This window comes from Athene noctua, chromosome 10, assembly GCF_965140245.1.
Source record: "Athene noctua chromosome 10, bAthNoc1.hap1.1, whole genome shotgun sequence".
Taxonomy (NCBI): domain Eukaryota; kingdom Metazoa; phylum Chordata; class Aves; order Strigiformes; family Strigidae; genus Athene; species Athene noctua.
This window is the reverse complement of record NC_134046.1, coordinates 4,746,520-4,766,501: the sequence shown is the minus strand read 5'-3', so window position 1 is coordinate 4,766,501 and position 19,982 is coordinate 4,746,520. Positions and strand designations below refer to the sequence as shown.

The following is a 19,982-nucleotide window of genomic DNA, read 5'->3' as shown; positions in this document are numbered from 1 at the left end:
ACAGAAAATTAATCTTTAGAAGTGTATACTGAATCAGTAGGGTTTTTTTGAAGGGACATTAACTGGTTTCTCAGTGACATAAGTTAAAAAAATCTGGACTGTGTCTGGAAACTCATTATGCAACATCTCTTGCTCATCGCACACTATCTTTTGTCTGGAGTTGTGCTGGCCCGAGCTTGTGTGGACCATCCTTTTGCCACAGCACACCCTGTGCTCGCTCTCTGACTGTGCTTTGGTTGATGCTGTCACAGAATTTTGGGAAGAGCCATTTCTCTCTTCTCCCCGTGGACTTTTACTCCTTGAATCTTTTCACTTAGCTCCGTGCAGCTTTTCTTCTGCAACTCTATTTGCCCCATCTCTTCTGTCCAATGCTATAGATGTCCAAACTGCATTCACTCCAAGGAAATAGTAAGCTACTTCAGGGGAAGGCTTAGTCTTGGTGTGTATTTCTAAAGCCTATAAAGTGACTTTATGTAGTGCTATATAAGTAATAAATAAGAATGCTAAAACACGACAGCTTTTTCTTCTCTCCACATTTGTAAAGCCACCTTTTCCCACTGAAAGGTATAGCAAAAGAACATTCCTAGTTGTTCCATCGTGTCAGCTCTCAGTTTGTAGCCTCAAATGAGCTTAAACTCAAGTGTTTCAATGTGCAAGTGTGCTGGTCTCTATAGCGACCTTCCTCTCCATCTCTCCCTTCACCAGGTGGAGTTTTCTTTACACTTATATATCTCAAGAAATGTCACAATCTTTTATTGTCCTTCTAGCATGTAATGTAACCCTAGGAAGCCACCAGAAAAAAGGATTTTCACAGTAAAATTTCTGCTGCTTAATGCGTACTGTGAAGCATTTTCTTAAACTTTTCCTTTTCTTCCTTTCACCTTTCTGCTTTAAAAAATGGCATGACTGATATTAATACTTTTTCCCTGATAAAAATGTATTTTCCCTTGATCTTAGTGTTGGTAATACATTATTCAGTGTTCCTTCTTAATAAAAGCCATTGGTTGTTCCATTACTCACAATAGTTATTACAACACTAAAGGTCTCGTTCATCAGAATGACTTACAGAGGTGAAACCAAACCCCTGATTTCTCCATGCATCAGGATAATAGTTATGGTGCATGAAAGTTATTAAACACTATTTAAAAGATAATGTGTTTGGTTTTTTGTTTGTTTGTTTGTTTGTTTTTTCTTCGAGAAGATTAACACTAAGGAAAGATTTGTGAACATTATTTTATTGCATATGTATGCTCATACATATTTTGCTCTTTCAGTAGAAGTCAGTGAGGAGGTGAACCTGTTGATTGTATCCTATTTCATAAAAAAAATCTCAAAATCACAGATGTAATACATGGATTTTGGAAAGTTCTTAGTTATCAGACTTTTCTTTAAATCATGTCATCATCTTGGATGACAATGGAAGGAGGAATCATAATTTCAGATTATTTCTGCTAATATGAGGAAAAGTGGGCACTGATGTCTAGCAGAGAAGATTGTGAAGGTCTAGATCAAGTTTTAGGACTGGGATTCTGTTTGAAAGAAATCTTCTGTAATATTGCAGTGTATTAAGTTCCTGCTTATGTATTCTGGCATAAAATGGACATAAACCAAGTCCAATATAATGCAAGACAGTTTTATTTCATGTGAGTCATCATAATTTATTTTTTTTTTAAAGTGCAGGTATAGCTACAGTGTCAAAATAGCAAAAAACCATTTAATGTCAGTCATATTTGGAAACTATTCCTAGCGTATAGAAAAGTTGAGCTGTAACCTGAACACAAAGGCAGGCAATGATCTTCCACTGCCAGAATTATTTCTCAGTATGGTTAAATGGAATATGTTATCTTCTAGCAAACAGGGTATACATATTAATGGTTGAAGAGTGCAGAGCATATTTAGTGCTTTCATGACACTTCTAAGCCCTCACTTTTCTTTGTTTAATGTAGTTCTTTTGCCTCTACAAACCATTTCATTTATTGTCTATAACTTTGCACTCCTTACCTGAGTTATAAAAACAAACAAGTTGGCCTAATTTGTTTTTCAAAATGCTTGCTATAGAAATGAATTTGACAACTACTTCTATATCATTTAAAAATATTTATGTCCTCTACATGTATTGTGGATGGTGTATCGCTTTTGACATCTAGCTTGATTCTGTGTCTTTTGATTACCTTGTCAATGCTGTGATTGCTTTACAGTGTTGCTACAGAGCAGGTCACTTCCTTTTAGTGTCTGTATCCTTCTTGGTCAACAAAGACCTGGGTGTCTGGAAGTTTGACTTGGTTTGGTGGGGTCTGTCGTAGGTTTTTTTTTTTGGGGGGGGTGGTGGTGGGGAGGCTGTTTATTTGGTTTGGGGTTTTTTGCTTTGTTTTTTTTGGAATTTGTTTTTTTGTTTGTTTGTTTGTTTTTTTAAATGAAGACTCTGTAAGTTGTGGCAACGACCAGATGACTAGGAGAGAGGAAACTGAGGACAGATTTACGTACATGGTCCTGTGTATACCCCCACATTAGCTTATCAGGTGCAATAGAGAAGCTGTTCGATGCCTGAAGAGGAACAATTTTTGGAAAAAAAATTAAAAAATTTAATTTTAAAATAAATAAATAATAAACAAAAGGAAAAAGAGCCAAAACAGGTGAATATCCAAAGGGAGGCAGCAGGAAAATGCTTTACTAGTGTGTAAGGCTCCCCTTAAAACTTAATTTGTCTCTACTGACTTTTAAAATGGGTCTGAGTTTTGCTTTATTCTGGGGCTGTAAATTCAGATCCAAACCCATCGTATGCTGGTATTGTATTTTACCTATAGCTTTTAAATAGGCTAACAGTGCTTTGTTTGCATTTTGTGCATCTTCTGCTTTTAAGTGTATTGTGTTGAGGGCTTGACTGATTGTGCAAAGGATCTTGGGACAGCTTTAGAGGCATGCAGCTTTAATATCAGGAATCACAGGGGAAGACAGACAGACATCAGTTCACTGATGGCGGGCAGAATGAGGAAAAATAGAAAGCCTTGTACAGCAATAGCCAAAATATTGGTTTGTTGTCAGCACTTTTAGTCATAAAGCCAAAACACTGTGCCATGCAGCCTACTGTGAGGAAAGTTAACCCCGTCCCAGTCAGACCCAGTACAGTTGGGAACTATCTAGTTTCCATCAGGACCTGCTTATCAGGCCTCCGTCAGGTTCCTGCTTGTGATGCTATTGCTGTGCTCGGGGTTGGGTGCTGCTTGGTCAGTAAGCTTTGCGTAGGCACGTTCTTGGGTCCACTGATGTAACCTAAAAGCTACAAACAGGCAGTAGGAGAAGGGGGAAGAGGAAGGGACGGTTCTCATGGTGGTCACAGTCATGCCCCATAACAGAAATACCATGGCTTCCAGGTGCAAGACCGTGAGATCAATTTTGTGAGAGCAGAATGGAAAAATACTGTCCTAGAGGGGCTGGGAAACACTGCTGCAGCTTGGGTGAACGGGAGCAGAGCTACAAGGGAAAGGCAGGCCATGGAATTGCAAATGGATGACCCTTAGCATCACACACATCAAGGTGCTTAGGTACTATGCAACGCACCACCGTCTATTTTATTTTTGAGTGTAGATAATTTAGCTTGATTGACCATGCTAAGAAAATGGCAATATATTTAAACAGTAATAATTTTGATGTTTTCTTCCCTGCTAGATTAAGCAGGAGAAGCCACGTGTAGTGAATTCAAGTCCATCATAATCTGCGTATGACATGAAAAATCGGTCCTTGTCAACACCGCCGGGATTGGTTGCATGCATCACAGTTAATGGGCTTTCTGTTCAGTAGCTTCTGTGGGTGGTGAAAATGGAAAATAATCCACACAAGCTTTTCCTTTCAACCCCATGTAGAGCATTAAATACCATCCCCATGGAGAGAATCTAGGCTGTGGCTGTCAAAGATACTTGAGCACCTTTTCTAGTTTTGTAATTCTTCTTGGCTTTTTCAGAACAGAAATAGCAGTAGCTTGCGATATTTTGGCTCACTGAGAGAGAGAGGGTTTTTTTTTTAATTAGAGACCATTTTCTGAAACTGGAAGAACTCAAAATATGTAGTTAAATCTTGTACAAGGGTGGGAGTGGAAGATGCTGAGAGATAAAGCTGCTCTAGGGACAAAAGGCCAGTAGAAAAACTGAGTCATTTTAGAATAAAATTATTTCTTTTCATTAGTGTTTTTAAGTATTCTTTGATCAAATGGCAAATCCTGGCTGCTAGGAACAAGGACATTCATTGCTATGTGCTTGGGTTAGATAAGTAATATTCTGAATTGTGTGAATTTCATCCTCACAAAGTGGCAGCGAGAGGAGGGAATGAGTGAAAAATAATAAAGCATGAAGAGAGGGGAGATAGCATGCAGGGCAGTTCTTCATTGTACATCACTTCTTGAACATGGTGCAGAATTCAGATGTCTAAATAGGAATATCACTTTCCACGTAACCAAACCTTCTAGAGGGAAAAATGCCAAATATGCAGTTAAGGATATAGTTTTATAGGATAAAGGGCAGCTTAGAAAATGTGATGGAAAAATCTGAAGTTATCCATAAACAGCAGTTACTGGAGAGCTACTTTGTTCCCATAACTACGGTGTGTGACACAAGTTGTCTTATCTTGCTGAATTTTTTTTTTTTTAATACAATTTTTTTTGTAAGACCTTAAAAAAAAATTAATCAACTAAGTTGTTCTCATTTCACCATAGAAATTTGCAGTGTTTTTACAGTGAAATGGAGTAGCAGAATCAGGAGTGTCAGAATTAATGAACAGGTGACGTTAACATGGTAAAATGGCAAACTTTAAAATTTGAGAATGCTCCTCGGACTGTTTCTAAAATATTCATTTATATTAGCACAGAGAGATAATGGTATTGTAATTGGTTTTCTTTAATACACACATTTTATATTAGCAGCCCATTTTGTATTATCTTGTGTTCCCTCATTACAACCAGACTTGTAGCTTTCCTAGAACAATACTCACGTGATGGCTCAGCAAAAGCCTTGAGCTTGGTTCCCAATGGGTGGTGATCTCAACACCTTGTCGTTAAGGTCAAGTAATTAATTATATGATAAAATAAAGAGGTATTTTGAAATACCAGCACCATCTCGATTAAGCGTCCAATGGTGAGGTCTATGGAGGCAGAAAGACAGCCTTAAAGAATTAGTGCCATCACTCTTTATACTCAGTGCAGAGAAAGTAATTTGTCGCAGTATTCCAGGGTATTGGTGTCGGGCTCTGGAGATGACAGGTAACAAGCAGACACCTATCTTGATGTCCTAGGCACCTGTCTAGGCGATCCTTACCTTCTGTTCAGAGTTCTCCCTGTGTATTTGACACCCATGCTTCTACAGCTTATGCTTTTTAAAAAATGAAGTACAAACCAAAACTCCTAGCTCCTCCAAACCAAATAAACTTGCAGTAGTGAGACCTGTGTTTAGATTTCCTGTGAAAAATACATTTAAATGTGTGAGTAGTATTTATATAGGCTGGGCAAATGCAATGTGCTTATTCTTGAAATTTTACAAAACTCTAATAATATTTAAAAGTATTTCAGTGTATCTCAACATTTTTAATTTTAGCACTCATATTTTTCAGTGTGTAGTGTAGAATGCCAGTGTAAATTTTCTTTTCCTAGTATGGGTTAAACAGATTTGAGATCTGTTGTGGCTGTAAAATTAGACTACTTACTATGTTAGGCTTTAATACTGTATTCCCACCTACAACTGCAGGAACGCAGCTTGAAAGAAATTTAATTAGGAAAATGAGGTAGATGAAATAGGCAGTGTAATGTATACATGCAATATGAAGAAGAGTAAATACACTTTTCATCTGAATAGTCAGAACAGAAACTGTGTTAAACCGGGCTGAAATTTTATCAGAAAATTATTTCTTTGATTTTCTAACATTACTGTGTAATTGTCCTCCTTATTACTAGAGATTAGAAAGACTACTATCATTAAAGAAGAAACATCTTTCACCAATTATACTTCATTTCTGTTTTAGCTGGCAGTGACCTCCTCTTTACGTGAAAAATGGAAATCCCCAGAGGAGCAGACTTAGTGAGGTGATTCCAATCAGCTGGGAAACCTTGTGCACACACTATTTGCATCTCATGACCTGCATGCATGCACCTGTACTGTATTGATTTCTGCTTGTTTACAGGCCATTCAAGCAATAAGGAGGTCGAATTCAGATGACTAAAAACTTGCTCTGCTGGTAGCAGTTTCCTGCCTCACTGCACTCTGGAATATTCCAGCCTTGCTGCAGTGTGTTGCTGCACAGCCACAGATTTTTCAGTTGTGCCCATTACTCATTTCCCTAATGTATTTTTTAGCGTTTGTATTGTTTCTGAGTACAGATGATCATGCTTTACAGAAAAATGCGGAGGATCACCAGGGCAGAAAACATCTCAAGTAATGTATACAAGATCATGAATAATTGTCAAAGAAAAAAAAAATTCCCATAATCCCTTTTCAGAATTGGAGAGAACAGCACTGGGAAGTTTGCAGTATCACACAGCACAACCGATGCAACTGACACGTTTGTTTGAAACACATTCTGTATTTACTTAGTCTGAATAAAGAGATAAAATCCATTATCCAGATATATTACTGTATAGTGTCCTGGGTTTGAGTTAGTGGTGGGGTTTTTGGTAGCAGGGGAGGGGGCTACAGCGGTGACCCCCGTGAGAAGCTTCTTGAAGCTCCTCTGGCTCCAAGTCAGACCCACCTTTGCACCATGGACGGGCCAATTAGTGATGGTGGCTGCGCCTCTGTGATCATGTATTTGAGAAGGGGAACCTGAGAGGAGGAGTTGGAGTTGTGAGGCAGAGTGGCGAGGAGAACATCTGTGTTAATACCAAGGCCAGTGGAAGAAAGGAGGAGACATGGGGGGAAGTGTGCTGGTGCAGAGCCCCCCTGCAGCCCATGGTGAGATGGCAGGGCCACCCTCCCGGCACTCACTGAGGTCACCGGAGGAGCAGAGGCTGACCTGGGGACCCCACGCTGGTCCAGGTGATTGCACCCAGAGAAGGCTGTGACCCTGTGGGGAGAAGCCCCCGCTGTTGTAGTTTGGCACTGGGAGGACTGCAGCGTATGGGGGTGACCCACACGCCTTTGGGAGTGACTCAGGTTGGAGAGTTTGTAGAGGACTGTCCTGTGAGAGGGGCACCAACTGGAGCAGAGGAAGAATGCCAGAAGTCGTGTGTCCCCTCCTCCCCCAAGGTGTAAGAAGTGGCAGGACTTACTGCACCCCCTATTCCCTGCCCCCTGCACAGCTGGGGAGAGGAGGTAGAGATATCAGGAGAAAAGCTGAGTCTGGGAAGAAGGGAGGGATGGGGGAAGGTGTTTTCAAGATGTGGTAATGCTTCTCACAGTCCTGCTCTGTCTGTTAAGTGGTGGTGTTGTTAGTGTCTGTATTAAAATTTATGTTCTTTTTTTCCTTCCCCTAACAAGTCTGTCTTTTGCCCATGACCATAATGGTGAGTCATCCCTGTCCTTATCTCGATTGCTGAGCCTTTTGCTTTACTTTCTCCTTCCCAGTGCTGCTGGGGAAGGGGGAACGAGTGGCTGTATGCTGCTCAGTTGCCCTCTGAGCTCAAACAATGACATATATAGTGAACAAATAGAAAAGGTTTTAATACATGCATTTATTCTGTGCATGAGATTTAAAAATATTCTAATAATTCTGGGCTGTAACATGATTCTTCAAACTACTGCTTAGCAAGATGCGAGGCCAGTGCTTTTACTTTTCTGATCCTTTCTGGACTTTTGTTAGCAAGATGGCAGTGAAATAAGTAAAGGTGCATGTGGTAGATGTGTTATGAATACATGTTATAGTCAACCTAAATTCTGTGGTCCACAGAATCTGTGTATGGATCCATTTAGCATTTTCTGAAAACGCATTTTTAATTGTTTTCAAAGCATTGAAAATACCCATCAATATTAGAGAGCAATGGTGACCTAAACTCTGTGGCTAACAATGTTGCACATGTTTATTTTGGCAAACGCTGAATGTCTTTATACAGGATGTCAGCTCAACTGGCAAAATCTGTTTCAATAATCTCTCCTGAAGTATGAAAAAGGATGTATGGTATTGTTCTGATAGAGCCATCAGATATGTGTTTTTCCCAATACAGTTTAGGGTTAATTTTAATTAAAAAATTCTAGTGATGAAATTATGGTCAGTAACTGACAGGGTCCAGGTGATGGTGAATATCCTGAAGAGACGCTTCTCCATTATGGTGTTACTGTGGATTGCAGATGTGCTCTCCATAGGTTCATTGGGGTTGCACAAACGGCCTATGATGATGTAGGGATGTGTAGAGTCATGGCCTTGGTTTCCAGTTGTGACTGAGCTTCTAGGGAGTTCTGCCACTTCCCTGCATGTCCCAGGTTACCTGCTGGAGCAGAACCTATTGGCTACAGTGCTCTGGTCAACTGTGAGTAAACAGTGGCAGTTTGGGAATTTGGGCTCCATTCCATCATTCCGATGTGTTTTACCCACTGCTTCATGGTTCTAGCTCTTCCCGTTTTGAGATAATGAACGCTCGAGATTTCCCATTAATTTAACACCTCTTTTATGCGGATGTTAAGTGGAGGTTTTAAAGCCAGATTAGTAGTCTGCTATTAAATCTAAATAGGATTGCAAATCCTCAGAGTTTAAAGGGGAGAGAGAAATACATTTTTATTGTATGGATAGTAGGATATTGGATAGGATAGTAGGATCCTTAGATATGTGGTAGAATAGGATATTTAGTTAATTAGGTTAGAAGATCTTCATATTGTCCTTGTTCAAATAAAAATGTTTTTAATTGCTTATCAACTCTTCAGTACGGTCCTTGTCTGCCCCAAGTCCACTACCTGCACTGATGATGTGACTTAGTGAAACTTTGGCCTCAGGGAATGCCCTTGTCCTTATGTTGTGATTGAAACCTGGCCGGCAGCCGGAATGCACAGAGCTGCTTGTTCACCCATCCCTGCCCCGGGGGATGGGGGAAGGGAACTGGGCAGGGGTAAAGGTAAGGAGTCTCATAGGTTGAGATAAAACCAATTTAATTATTTAAATAATAAAGTAACAATTATATTAATAATGATGCTAATAATACAGATGAATAACGCACAATGCAATTGCTTGCCACCGATGCCAAGTTTGTTCCCAGCTAGAGATCCCAGACAAGAGAAAAATCCCGAAACTGCAATCCCAGAAGAGAGGGAGCAGCTTCCAGCCAACCTGCTCTCTGTACTGAGCATGAGATTATATGAGATGGAATATTCCATTGGCCAGTTTGGATCCGGTGCTCTGGCCGTGCTCCCTCCCAGCTTGGTGTGCACCTGCACATGGGCAGGACATGGGAAATTGAAGAGTCCTTGATTTCTTAGCAACTAAACACTTTTGTATATTATCAACATTCTTCTCATAGCAAACCCCATACTGAATCCAAAGCACAGCACTATTCTAGTTATTAAGAAGTAAAATTAGATCTATCCCAACCAAAACCAGGACACCTTTATATGAAGCCCTTAGCATAAATTTAACCTTGGCTCTTGTAATTATCAGTATTTGTTCTGTTCTGCAACTTGAGGATTTTGCAACATACATTTCAGAGTGGGAACTGGTTATTTTTAACAGTGAGTTTCAGAGTCACCATTAGACTGGCGAGATCCCCAGGAGCCCCTAGTTATTTAAGATAGATAATTAGACTAGAAAAGCACCAGGTCACCCATTTCCAGCTCTCCTGGAGTCTCAGTTGTTGAAGCATGGGATCCAGGCCTTATTTCCAAAGTCATCAGCTCTATCCTGCTATTGCTTATTGGGTTTTTTCTGGCTTATGGCAGCAAACAGCCAGAGGACTTCTCCTGGTGATTACCAAAATCTTAGGTTCTCTGCCTCTTTAAATCGAATTTCAAAGCATCAGATTTTAAAATCAGCATCTGTTATTTTAGAGACTTGGTTCTCTCTTTAAGTCTATTCCATCTCTCTGGATGGTGCTTTTAGTTATCAGTAGTCTGGAAGACAGAATAAGAAATGATCAGTAGTACTTTTATTTCTGTTCATAGTATTGCTAGATGCAATGGCAGGTGTGGTGGCATGTTTGATTTTCCAGCTACTGGAGATACTAGCTTACAGTTTCATCACCGGGTGGTAATCCTGGCTGTTTAATGTGTTTTGCTCCTTTATCGGAAACGTTTCCTTCATTATGAAGAGAACCATGTCTCTTTATCATATCACATAAAATCATTCTTGCATGTTTTAATCAGAATGAGAAACACCCACGGGGGGGGGGGGGGGGGGGGGGGGGTGCTGATGGACTGCTTAAGAGAAATTAAGAAGATTGGTTGAAGTTCCTAATAGTTTTTTTTTTTTCAGACATCAGCACAAGATAGCAGGTGTTTCCTCTGGTAAGCGATTTTTCTAGTAGCTAAAGAGACTTGATTTTTGTATGCTGTCAAGTTTCAGGTTTAATATACAGTGAGGGACACATCTTCTCAGACATTTAATCTTCTGTTGACTTTATGGGAAAAAAAATAATTATAAAACATTTTCAGATCTTGGAAACAGGGATGGTTAAAATCTCGTCTTCTATGGTCTGCTCAAGCATTTCTTTTCATCTGTGATTTTCAAAAGTAAAACAAGACACAGTACTTAGAGAATGTTTATTAGTTGAATGATTGCTTACTGTATCTTATACTAAGTTTTATATATGCTTTTTTTCGATTAAAGCCTGACTAGATGCATCTGCTATCCTTTAATTTAGTTATTTTGTGGAATCAGATAGCTAAAAAGCCATAACTTCCTTCCAAAGAATAAGCATTTCTCAAAGACACTTTCAAAGTGGGTGCACTTAGATGAGGTCGTTATATGTACTTTTTGTTGGAGCAGATACAAGCAGTTGGACCCTAAATTAAAATAAATCTTTTAGATTAAGAACCAAGTTTAGATCTTGAACACAGTAGGCTTGCAAAAGGTGTTCCATGTCTCTGACCGTATCTTTCCCCATCTGAAGCAACTTATAAAATTGAATTTTCCGATTAGTCACTTGGTTCAAGCAAGGAAATGTTAGATGTGTCTGAAATCTTGTCACCTGAAATTCTTCATTACTTCATATTTTACCCTGCAGCACCTTCAATATTTCTGATTGTATTATATACTTTAAATACTCTAGGGCTTAAAAACCTAAAATAGGCACTGTTAGGATTGTGCTTTAGCTATTTAAGAAAGATTTTCATCCTCAGGAGGAGAGAAAATTTTAGTGAATGAAAGTGGAAATCTTTGGCTTTCTTTGTGTAAGAGAAAATGTAGCACACAACTATTGATCCTTTTCACATTTCAGTTGCTCGAACTAGAAAGCATGGATGGAAAATGACTAAATATGCTTTCCTTAATTTGTTGGTATTTTTCAGTTGAGGTATTTAGTGGAGAGATTGATTTAGAAAATGTGATTTCTTTATTTCGTGAACCCTGTGTGCATTGATTTGCATTGTGGGAAAGGGCATGTGAAATACTATTCGTGCTTCTCCAAGCACATATGACCCAAATATATACAATGCAGAACAAACAAAAATGGGAGGGAGAGATTACGTTCTCTGTCTAGAATTCTGTAGTCTTGCCAAGATGATGAGAAAGGGTTTAAGAAATTATATGTGAAATTTTTGCTTTGGAAACAAGCCTTTTCCACCACCCCTTCAAAGTGATACTTTCAGGAAAGCCTCTACCAACCTTTCCAAAACTCCCAATGCCTTGGTGAGCCCAGGAGGAAGCTTCCTTCAGAAGCTGCCTAGACAGTTTGATTGTCCTACTCCTGTTGTTTGGAAAGGCAAAGCCAGGCCCTTAATCATCTTAACTATTATCTGTTTCAGACCCTGAAGATTAACATTTACCATGCTGAGATTTGGGCAGCACCTCATCAAGCCCTCTGTGGTCTTCCTGAAGACTGAGCTCTCCTTTGCTCTCGTGAACCGGAAGCCGGTGGTCCCAGGGCGTATCCTTTCGAGCAGCACCTCAAGGATGGGTGCCCTCGCTCTTGGGAAAAGCTGGGAAGCTCGGTGCACCTCAAAGGCCAGGTAGGATGCTACACGGGTTTATTCTGAAACCAGGCAGTGGAACCTAATACGCTTGATCGGTGTTGCAGAACTGCCGAAAACGGTTGCTTAGCAACTGTGACCTTAGAGGTGAATTTCTATTGACCTTTTCACCACAGAAGATGTATAAACAACCAGGTGCTACTAAAAGCATTTTAAAGTGAATCTGAGATGGTACTGTTTAAATTTCATATTATGCTAAATAACACATTGCACTTCCCTTTTAATAATGTCACTTATTTTTAGATGTGGTAACTTCTTTATGGAGGATTTTTCAACTTCTCCTGGCTAAATGTACACAATTTGTCAAATGGCAGCAGAATCTTGTATGAAGACTCTTATTTTTTTGGGACAGATTGCTTTGATTAATTTAGGTAGGAATGGATTAAATAAACCATCTGTATAGTGCACACATTTCCTGAGGAAAGAATGAAGCCCATATTGTAAGTAAAATTCTCAAATTAGAAGCCGTATAGGAACTTCATTCTGCAAGATGCTATTTGTACCCATTTAGTGTATTTTGTAGGGTGGCATGTTATTTTCCAGTCAAAACTGCCGCTGTGTAACTTGTGCTGATTTCCGTGGCTTGAGGTGGAGCTTTTCAGAAATACTCAAGACTGATTATTTTCCATGGAGGTCCACGGTAAAATTTTAGTAGTAATTCAGGCAATGGCTGAAAGTGTTTTGGGAAAAGAAGGAATATGTCTGGAGTTTATTGAAAGCTTTCTTGTTCTTCTGTAGTTTTATGTTGTTTCCGTCATAATTTAATGTATAATTTAAAATTTAGTGACCTTTAATATATTTTTAAAAAACACATAGATGTGTTTCTTCTAAAATACGGAACCTTCCTCGCCTCCCTTCACTTCTGTAGATTATAATTGTTCAGTATAGGACTTCCCTCTATACCTGCTTTGAATGGTGTCTGTACCATAACTTAGATAATTTGGTTACAAACGCATGGCAAAGATGCATAGATTTATAGAAACTTTAAAGGTGTTGCTATCTCACCAATATATTTTAATGAATTAAATGAAGCCATTCCTTTCAACTTCAAGTTTCTGAAGTATCTGATGTAAAGCAGTGTGATTTACAGATTTGTCATGAAAAAAAAAAAATTTTCAAAGCTATCTAAAGACAGTATCGCATCAGTCAGTGTGAGATGCTGAGTGGTATGTCGGTATATGCATTGTTTTCTGTACTGTGTGTGGAAGTTTTAAAAACAATAGTTAATGATTTTTTTTCAAGTAATCAGTTAAGTGAACAATTGCATGTGTTGTTAAAAATAAAGAAGAGTTATTAGAGATGAAAGATACGTTCTAAAGTTTTGTGAGCACCTAGTAATGACAATTTAGGAAACCTATAAAAATTAATTATTACAAGCTTCTTTCCTTCTTAAATAATTAAAGGTTATAAACTCTAGTTGTACAGTTATTGCTGACTGTTTGGCAGGTACATTTATTTGCTCAGGTTTAGCTTTTTTTATCCCATAATGAGTATTGCAGCATATTTTATAGTGTCACATTGTTTTAATAGCTCATGTGTTGTAATATATAATGTAGTCTTTGTTTCTCCATTGAATAGATGTTCAGGTAATAAAAACCCGACCCTTTCCCTTTCTCATTACAATAAGAAAAAATTAGAAAAGATCTTGATGCATAGGCTAGAATACAGTGTGTAAAATAGAGCAATTTGCCGTTGTAAGCCTTTAAAATGTCTGTATAATGCAGCATTCATCTCGAGACCTGGCAGTAACAAGTGTATTTTCTTTGTTTTATTGCAATAATTTTATCTGCCTTGTCTTTGGCACACTTGTGACATTCCTTTTCTTTTTTTTTTTTTTTTTCAGTAGAAAATAAAATATTAATGTGTGTGAATTAGAGAGACAAAGGAAATCAGTTTGAAAGCCAGCTCACTGCAGGTGGTGGCTTTAATTAACTAGTAAGGTTGAAATTCCATCTTGAAACAGAACGTAGGATTGGAGGTGTGAATTTGCTGAAATAGTTTTAAAATAAAGCTATAGTCTGGAAAAAAACTCCAGTCAAAATGGTCTCGTGGAGTTCAGTGTTTGTGATTGGAGCATTACCAAAGCATGCTTGTTCAGTTAACATGTTACACTTTTGGTTTGTTTATACTATTTTCAGCTGCCAATCACATGAATTCAGCTTGACACTTGAAAGTCCAACTGTGCTAATAGTAACCAAGAGTAGGAATAGCAAGAACATCGTATTCATGGTTAGGAAAGAGTTCCCCTGTCCCTGGAGAGACCCATCTCTCCGTAATCAGATGTTCGTAATAGGGTCCCTTTGAGTGATCACTGCAGATTCTTGAATAGGAAGTAACTGGGATCTTACTGTTGAGTAAGGGATATCTGGCGTTATGGTGGAATCTCCACTGTGTAAGCTAAAATACGTGCGTGTGTTTGACAGTAGCAGCAAACTCCTTCACCTCTTTTGGCACAACCAAACGGAGAGGGAGAGCTACACACGGGCAGTGCGCAGGATTAGTGCGTGTTCCCCTCAGGACATCCAGCCTATTTGATGTCACCTAATAGGAAAATGGTTAAAGCTCGGAGGTGTCTGACCAGAGTCTGTCAGAAGACATGAGGTCACTCAACTCCCGTGACAAAATGAGGAGTGATGATATGCTGTTCCGTTCTTGCGTGGGGTTCACGGGGGAAGATGGGGCTTCCCTGCCCCTTCTACTTGTCTCTCTTTTTTCAGAGCACCCAGGCACATGTTATTGAGGACAGGCTCGATTAATGAGATAGTGGGTATGTTTTGGGGTGTGTTTTTATGTTGGTTTTCTGTCTTGTACAGAAATGATTTATGTTTTGCTAATGCCTGTGAACTGTTACAGAGCCAGGAGTCTAGGTGGGAATACTCTATGCAGCACACATCTTAGCAGTTAGCTTGGGAGCAGGGAGGAGATATGCTGGTTGTTCTGTAATCTTACTGGGATTTGTGTGTTTATACAGGTACCAATACCATTTTCTATCTAGAGTCCCCATCTCCTGTAAGTTCTGTTAGCTTGCTGCTCTGCAAGGAGTAATTGCAAAAGAAGTGATTCGTGGCTCCCTTGGACAGCGATGGAGCTGTTTTAGAGGAGGTAGCTATTCAATAGCTGGCATGTTGCAGGGATGTGTCTATAGCCAGCAAATGCATTGTTTCTGTCACACAAAAGGCACAAGATGAACCGAATCGGCTCACGCAACCAGCATGAGCTAAGCTTTTAATTGTCTTCTTACTTAAATGATTTCATTCAGAGCCTTGCTGCTTCCATAGTTCAGAGCAGAACTGTAGTGTCTTTTTAAAGAAAATCCGCCTGCTCTTTGACATAGACTTTTTGGTCTTTAATATGGTAACAAATACTTTTTGAATGACCTACCATTTTACTGATGTTTTCCTAGCCATATGCTATAACTTTACATGGTTTTGCTCACATCCTCAATAAATACAAACTGTTTTTTTAATCACTGCCTTTCTCATTGAATTGTGCAGGCTACTTGCTTTTTTACCTTGTGCTAAACGTGAAAAATGAATTTGAGCATTAGTAGAATCCATTTGGGGACTAGGACTTTTTATTATAAATAAAATTATTCATTTGTTATGTCCAATTTTTTTTTTCAGTAGACAAGTTATTGATCTTTGGATTTGTGTTCAGGATGCCATAAGAAGAACTAGCACAAAAGGAACAAAGCAACATTTGTAAATTGATTGAATGCAGTATGTAATGACAGAGACAAACATCAGATCTATGGCAATACTATATTATACAAAGCATTTTTCAACAGTTTATTGAATTGGTTATTAAAAAGAACAGGCTTTCCAGCTGGGAACAATGAGCTGAGGGGTTATCAGGACCAAGCAATTTTACAGAAATTTGTGCTGGACAGTTTGGCTCCTTCAGGAAATTCATGTGTATGTGTAGATAATAAATTAGAATAAACACTTTACAACAACTTTTCATCTGGGATTGATTATGAAAAGGTTTTTCCATTAAAAAAAAAAAAAACAAAACAAAAAAAAACAAACAAAAAAGACACTATTTAACTGTTACATAGTGAAATTTGCTGGAGTATTTGGTCTTCCTATTTCTTTAGAAATCTAGTGTTTTCCACCAGAAAGTATTCTGATTGTGGGGAATAGGCCATACATAAAAACCCAAAGCACGTGATATTTTCTGGCAACTTCACCATTATGTGAAGTTAATCGTCATTATTTGTTGCTGAGACAGTGTGCTGCGCTGTGAGTTACTGCAGCTTGTTCCTTTTATTAATGAGTAGAGAAAACATTAGATGAACCAGATGCTCCTTCAAAGATTTGGGAACACCCTAAGCTGCAGCGTAATTGTTCTGGGTCTGTTGCATGGGTGGGGTGGGATCCAGGGTCAAACGATGTAAGAATAGCATCTGCTTTGCTCTACGGTTTGTCTGAGCTTTCTGACATATCCTGTCAGAACTGCTGTATCACTTGAGAGTGACATATTCTGTATTGTCACAAATATTGTCACAATGTTTTTCTTAAAAGGTTTGCAGTTAAAAAGAAATAATCCTTTTGATTACTATTGTTTGTTAACATATTTTAAAAGTAATTTTTAATTTCTTTACATTCCTGATAATTTCTATTGAAGATAGCACACTGGCTTTGGAAAGAACAGTAGTATTCTTTCACAAGTTTGGGTGAAAACCATGGTGTTTAACATATGTATGAAATTTCAATTCTTCGTAAAGTTTCAGAGCTGCTTTTTATTGTGTTTTAGCTAGTTTGTACACTGCACATTTATCACATCTGTATTTATGCCACATAATTATGAATTTTATGATTTTTAGCCTGAACAACTGTTAATATTTGCCATAAAACCAAGATTTAGAAAATATATATTCTGCAATATAACTGAATTTTAAATTTGCATCCATATATTGCAGTAGACTGCACTGTTACAACTGCACATTATACATATCAAACCGGGTGTGTGGGACAGTCCTCTTTACTGCTTTTTTACAGAAGTTTGGTATGCATTGCTGTTATTATTAGTTTGTTTTTTTGCAAAATGCTAAGGAACAGTCATGCTCCTTTTAGCTCTTCAGCAAAGAGCTAAAAATAACGGGTTTTGGTAAAGACTTTGTAACCTAAATATGATGCTGGAGGTAGCAAGGGAATCACATGGAGACAGAAAATGTTTGGTACAATAAGGAGTGAACTACTTATATGAATTTCTCAAAATGTCTAGTAACTAGAAGAAGAGAGTACTAGGAAGAGGATGAAGCACCTTTGATGGTGTGGAAAAGACCTCCTGAATGGGAAGAACAGATATAAATGATGGGTCTTGTGTGAAAATGGGGGGAAACTCTAGAATATATTTCTTCGTTAGGAATGCAGAAGACTTACTTTCGGTACTGTCATTATTTGATAATTTTTTTGAGATACAGACTGAAGCTGTTGAGCATCGGTGGAACGTCCCAGGTGGTTTTTTTTCTTCCTCAGATCTCAAATAAAGCTGTTCCGTGACTCTTCCTTATATGAGCAGTCCTGATCCCTCAAGTAGGACTTATTAATGCCATAATGTTTACTTGCACAAATGAGAGTAAGAAAAGCAGTTCCTATGCTTAATTAGCTAAATTAAACTATGTTGTGCAGAGGGTAAGGAGTGGGACTGCACCCTTGGCAGCAACAAGCCCGTAGATCAGCTTCACTGTTTTCTCCAGCTACCTTTTGGGAAAAAGGTTCTCATACAGCCCAGAGAACGACTGCCCCGCTCTGTGTATGCAAACCACTTGAATTTCGTGGTGATGGAGAGGCCAGTTAATTATCTCAGGGCTGGAGTCATTTTGTTTGCAGTCTACAAACAAAGGGATGGTGTTTGACTTGCATAAAGAAATGCTGCTTCTGAAGATAATAGATTCAGGGCTCTGTGCACAAAAGCTTGTCTGTCTGTCTTATTTGTGGGGATGGAGTTCAACTGTATCATTTGGTCTGATAAAAATACTTCCCCTTCAAGTCTTGTCTTGCTTGAAAGGTGCTCACTGTTGAAGAATGTACTTCACCATAAGGATTTACCTATTCTGTTTGCATGGTTATAGTTGCATTAATATAGCGGTGTGGTTTGAAATCCCTTTCTAAATGCTTTGTGCCAGTATTCTAAATAGAAAGATCAAATTTCATCAAGGTTGCCTACTGTCTTCCCAATGTTGTGATTTTTTTAATGACATAATTGTTGGGACCCTGATTTATACGAAAGCAGCTGATTTTTTTTGACATTGAAAGTATTTAATTAAATTTACATTGATATTTTAAATAATTTTATTGTGTGTTAGGTTAGTTACAGCTTCCCGTTTTGTCATGTTTACCCTTATTAACAATTTGCAAAGCATGTAAGGGTTTTCACATCGATTTATGGCTATAATTTTATAGTAACTGACTTACGTGAGCTCACTTCAAGGTTCCTGTCATTGGAGTGACAGAACTATCTGGAAAAAAAAATTTACCCGTTGATATTTTAGCATAGTAAGGAACCTGGCTAAATGTTCAGTGAGAAAAAAACCTCATCCTAGAGAGGTGGAAGAAGTCGAGTTTAAAACACAGAAGAGCAAAGCTATGTAGAAGGAGGTAAAATTAAGTCTTAGCAAACTTTTGCATGAAAAGTGGCAGGGGAAACTGGGGTAGGATTCGGAGAAGGTAAAACAAATGTTTCCTTTGAGGTTTAACACAATAATTGGCATTCTTCTTTAAGGTCCTGTTCATAAATAATGAATAATTTTAGTCCAGCCATTCTTTTCTAGTCTAGTAGAGAGCAAATTTGTAATTGGTGCGGTTATTGAACAAACCTGTAATTTTATCCTTTTTATCACATCAGTAAGCTCAAATTCAAGAGCCATAAATGGACAATAGATAGCAAAGACAAAGGAGGTGCTTGCCACCATTGCAGTTTTGCTACTACAGAAAATGTAAGTACCTGCATCAGTAGCAGATTAGCCATGTGCTTTGCATTCAGGTGCCAATTACCATGAACTTTATAAAAGAAAGGAATAAAAAGAATATTTTTAATTTTTATTTTATTTTATTTTTTTTTACCTCAGCACATAACTAGATTGAAATTCAGCTTTTTTTATTCATTTTAAGTAGTTTCTGGCTAATGAAGGAGATGACAGTTACAAGCCGTTCCCATTACAGTTTGTGCATGTCTGGGACCTTTTGTCCTCAACATAGCCATCAGAATGTGATATGCAGCACACACACAGTTAACTAAGTCTGGGCAAGGTATTGCATGGCTTGCTCTTATGGCAGAATATAATTAAAAGAGGTGATTGGAATACATGGTTATTCATAATAGATGTCACACAATTACCATAAGTAATGCAATACATGCAAAATCTCCATTTGTAATGAAAATAGATTTGCTGGAAAGTCAATTGGAAATTTCATTTATTGCTTATTGTTTCTAGCATATTGGAATATTTTGTGCTATTCACTATAATATAACTATGTGTTTTCTTCAAGTACATATTTTTGAGAGGCATCTGACATCAACATCATTTTGCAACTCCTAACAGGAGATCTAGTGATACAATGTTAAGCTGTCATCTCGTCTGTTTGCTGGAAAGAGCCTAATATATAGTATTTTTCTGTTGAAACATACATTAATATTCCTTGGTGTACCATAATTACAATCTAAAGAAGATATTTTGTAATTTCACCAGTAATCATCTTGTACTCCTTATATTTAAAGGACCTCTGTTGTGGTTTAAACCCGGTTGACAACTAAGCACCATCCAGCCACTTGCTCACTCCCCCCAGTGGGATGGAGGAGAGAATTAGAAGGGTAGAAGTGAGGAAAACTCATGGGCTGGGGTAAAGCAAAAGCTGCATGTGCAAGCAAAGCAAAATCAAGAATTTATTAATTACT

At 38.3% G+C, this 19,982-nt stretch overlaps 1 protein-coding gene across 3 annotated transcripts in view; it reads left to right on the top strand.

Annotated features, from left to right (window-relative positions):
* FHIT (fragile histidine triad diadenosine triphosphatase) overlaps positions 1-19,982 on the top strand; it is a 620,733-nt gene that overhangs the window by 180,830 nt on the left and 419,921 nt on the right. For 2 of the 3 annotated variants that reach the window (XM_074914277.1, XM_074914275.1), the window contains one exon: positions 11,859-11,980. In XM_074914277.1, the coding sequence (XP_074770378.1) occupies positions 11,881-11,980 (100 nt within the window). In that variant the 5' untranslated portion in view covers positions 11,859-11,880. Of the gene's footprint in view, positions 1-10,368; positions 10,401-11,858; positions 11,981-19,982 lie in introns of all 3 variants that reach the window. The other variant, XM_074914276.1, reaches the window with a different exon arrangement.